Genomic DNA, 2,467 nt, shown 5'->3' with positions numbered 1-2,467 from the left:
GATTCTCCTGCCTCAGCCTCCCAAGTAGCTGGGATTACAGGCATGCACCATCATGCCCGGCTAATTTTGTATTTTTAGTAGAGATGGGATTACTCTGTGTTGGTCAGGCTATTCTTGAACTCCCAACCATAAGTGATCCACCTGCCTTGGCCTCCCAAAGTGCTGGGATTACAGGCATGAGCTGGCGCACCTGGCCATGTTTACAATTTTTGAAGCCGACTTCAATTGTGGGTGGCAGAAATCTTTGAGGGGAGGCAAAGAATTGAGAAAGGAGGCTTGGGGCCACTATCGCCAGGCACTGGGGACAAGGTTCAGTCCCTAACACTCACTCCACTCCCCACAGGCCCTGTGTACCAAGGTGCCCGAACTGATCAGAACCATCATGGGCTGGACACTGGACTTCCTCCGGGAGCGGCTGTTGGGCTGGATCCAAGACCAGGGTGGTTGGGTGAGACTCCTCAACCCTCCTCACCCCAACCACCGCCCCTGCCCCACTGTCCCTGCCCACCCGCCACTCCTCTGGGACCCTGGGCCTTCTGGAGCAGGTCATAGTGGTGCCCTCTCCCCATCTTCGGATCATCAGATGTGGTCTATAACGCGTTTCCTTACGTGTCTGATCAATCCCTGATTCATCTATCCCGTTGACCTCCCGGTGACCTCTGACCTCACTGTGACCTTGACTTAATTAGTGCTTTCTGCCCTCCCTGGAGCCTCCACTGCCTCCAGAATTGCTCAAGTTCATTGATGATCCTCTGACCCCAATTGTTTCCTCCCCCCCCCCCCACTGAGAAGGGGTCTCGCTATGTTGCCCAGGTTGGTCTCGAACTCTCCTGCCTCAGCCTCTCAAAGTGCTGGGATTACAGGTGTGAGCCACCATGCCTGGCCTGAGCCCAGCTCTTTAATGCCCGTTCATGTTAGTCCCCTGCCCACAATCCTGCCTTCTGACCTCCTCCTCCCTCCCTGATCCTGCCTATGCCTGCCCAGGGGCTGCCCCTGGCTGAGTCGCTGAAGCGACTGCTGTCCCTGTCTCCAGGACGGCCTCCTCTCCTACTTTGGGACGCCCACGTGGCAGACCGTGACCATCTTGGTGGCTGGAGTACTCACTGCCTCGCTCACCATCTGGAAGAAGATGGGCTGAGGCCCCCAGCTGCCTTGAACTGTGTTTTTCCTCCATAAATTATGGCATTTTTCTGGGAGGGGTGGGGATTGGGGGACATGGGCATTTTTCTTACTTTTGTAATTATTGGGGGGGGAAGAGTGGTCTTGAGGGGGTAATAAACCTCCTTCGGGACACACTGCGGCATCTGAGTCACTGGGCCTCTGCCCCGCTCCCTGGCACATCAGGAGAGCAGGCCCTGCCCACCGCCCCATGCCAGGCCTGCCGTCTGCTCACCTAGAGATACCTGCTCGGGCCACTCAGGGACGTGGGGCTCTCTGCACTCCCTTGACATCTTTTTCTGGGGTGCCCAGTGGGGTCTGTGGGTTAGGGATGAGTTGGTCCCGGGCCTGCCCTGCAGGAGCCCACAGTCCTGAAGGGAAAGGAAGGTGACTGGTGGCACATCTGTCACAGCCCAGGATGATCTGTGCAGGACGGAGGCAGCAGCCTGTGAGACCTGAGCAGGCGTGTGGGTAGGGGGAAGAACAGCACAGCTGGCTGCAAAGCAAGCCTCCAGGGCCTGGGACCAGAGCCTGGAGTGTCACACATGGGACCTCAGGAGGCCATACCTTTACTGAGCTGGAGAATGGGGGTGGGAGGAGGAGGGATGGGAGGGCCAGGGAAGCAGGAAGGGCTCTGGAGCCTGGTGGTGATGTCACTGGAAGGTGGCAGGCTGAGGACACCAGGGAAATAGGGCCCACGGAAGAGGCCTCCTGAGCTGGGCTGATGACAGAGAGGAAGGGACCTGGCTGGGGACTCAGAGGCTGGAGGGCAGGGCAGAGGAGGAGGAACCTGGTCTGGCCCCATAGCTGGGTGGGGCCCCCCTGGAGAGGAACTCCCGGAAGAAGGTGCTGAACTCAGAGGCCCAGTGACCTCAGACCAGGGCGGAGCGAAGACAAGGGGGTCAGAGGATGTGGGTTCTCAGTCACAGAGTCTCTGGCGCCCCCTCTCTCTGGCTCTGTCATTCCCCTCTGGGTCTTTACCCCCTCCCATCTCTGGGTCTCTGCCCACTTTTCTCTCTGAGTCTCTGTTCCCACCCCACCTTTGGCCCTCTTTCTCTGGGCTCTTTCCACCCCTCATCCCCAGACCTCTGGCCTCCTCTCTCTGGATCTCTGGCCCCCCCTCTGAATCTCTGGCCCCCCGTCTCTCTCTGTGTCTCTGTCCCCCTCCCTCTGGGTCTCTGTCCCCCCCCTTGGGTCTCTGTACCTCCCCTCTCTCTGGGTCTCTGTTCTTCCACCTAGTCCCTGTCCCCTTCTGAGTCCCTGGTCCCCTCTCTCCGGGTCTCTGTCACCCTCTCTCTCTGGGTCTCCG

The 2,467-nt window shown here is 59.1% G+C and overlaps 1 protein-coding gene across 7 annotated transcripts in view; it reads left to right on the top strand.

The window, feature by feature from the left end:
• Positions 1-1,296, top strand: part of BAX (BCL2-associated X protein) — an 11,970-nt gene extending 10,674 nt beyond the window's left edge. For 3 of the 7 annotated variants that reach the window (XM_011946426.1, XM_011946431.1, XM_011946427.1), the window contains 2 exons: positions 344-448; positions 1,034-1,295. In XM_011946426.1, the coding sequence (XP_011801816.1) occupies positions 344-448; positions 1,034-1,138 (210 nt within the window). In that variant the 3' untranslated portion in view covers positions 1,139-1,295. Of the gene's footprint in view, positions 1-343; positions 449-984 lie in introns of all 7 variants that reach the window. The other 4 variants (XM_011946425.1, XM_011946428.1, XM_011946429.1 and 1 more) reach the window with 3 other exon arrangements.
• The last annotated feature ends 1,171 nt before the right edge of the window (positions 1,297-2,467 follow it).

Source organism: Colobus angolensis, unplaced genomic scaffold, assembly GCF_000951035.1.
Source record: "Colobus angolensis palliatus isolate OR3802 unplaced genomic scaffold, Cang.pa_1.0 Scaffold25, whole genome shotgun sequence".
NCBI classification, from domain to species: domain Eukaryota; kingdom Metazoa; phylum Chordata; class Mammalia; order Primates; family Cercopithecidae; genus Colobus; species Colobus angolensis.
Note: the sequence above shows the minus strand (reverse complement) of the source record. Positions and strands in the feature narration are given on the sequence as shown.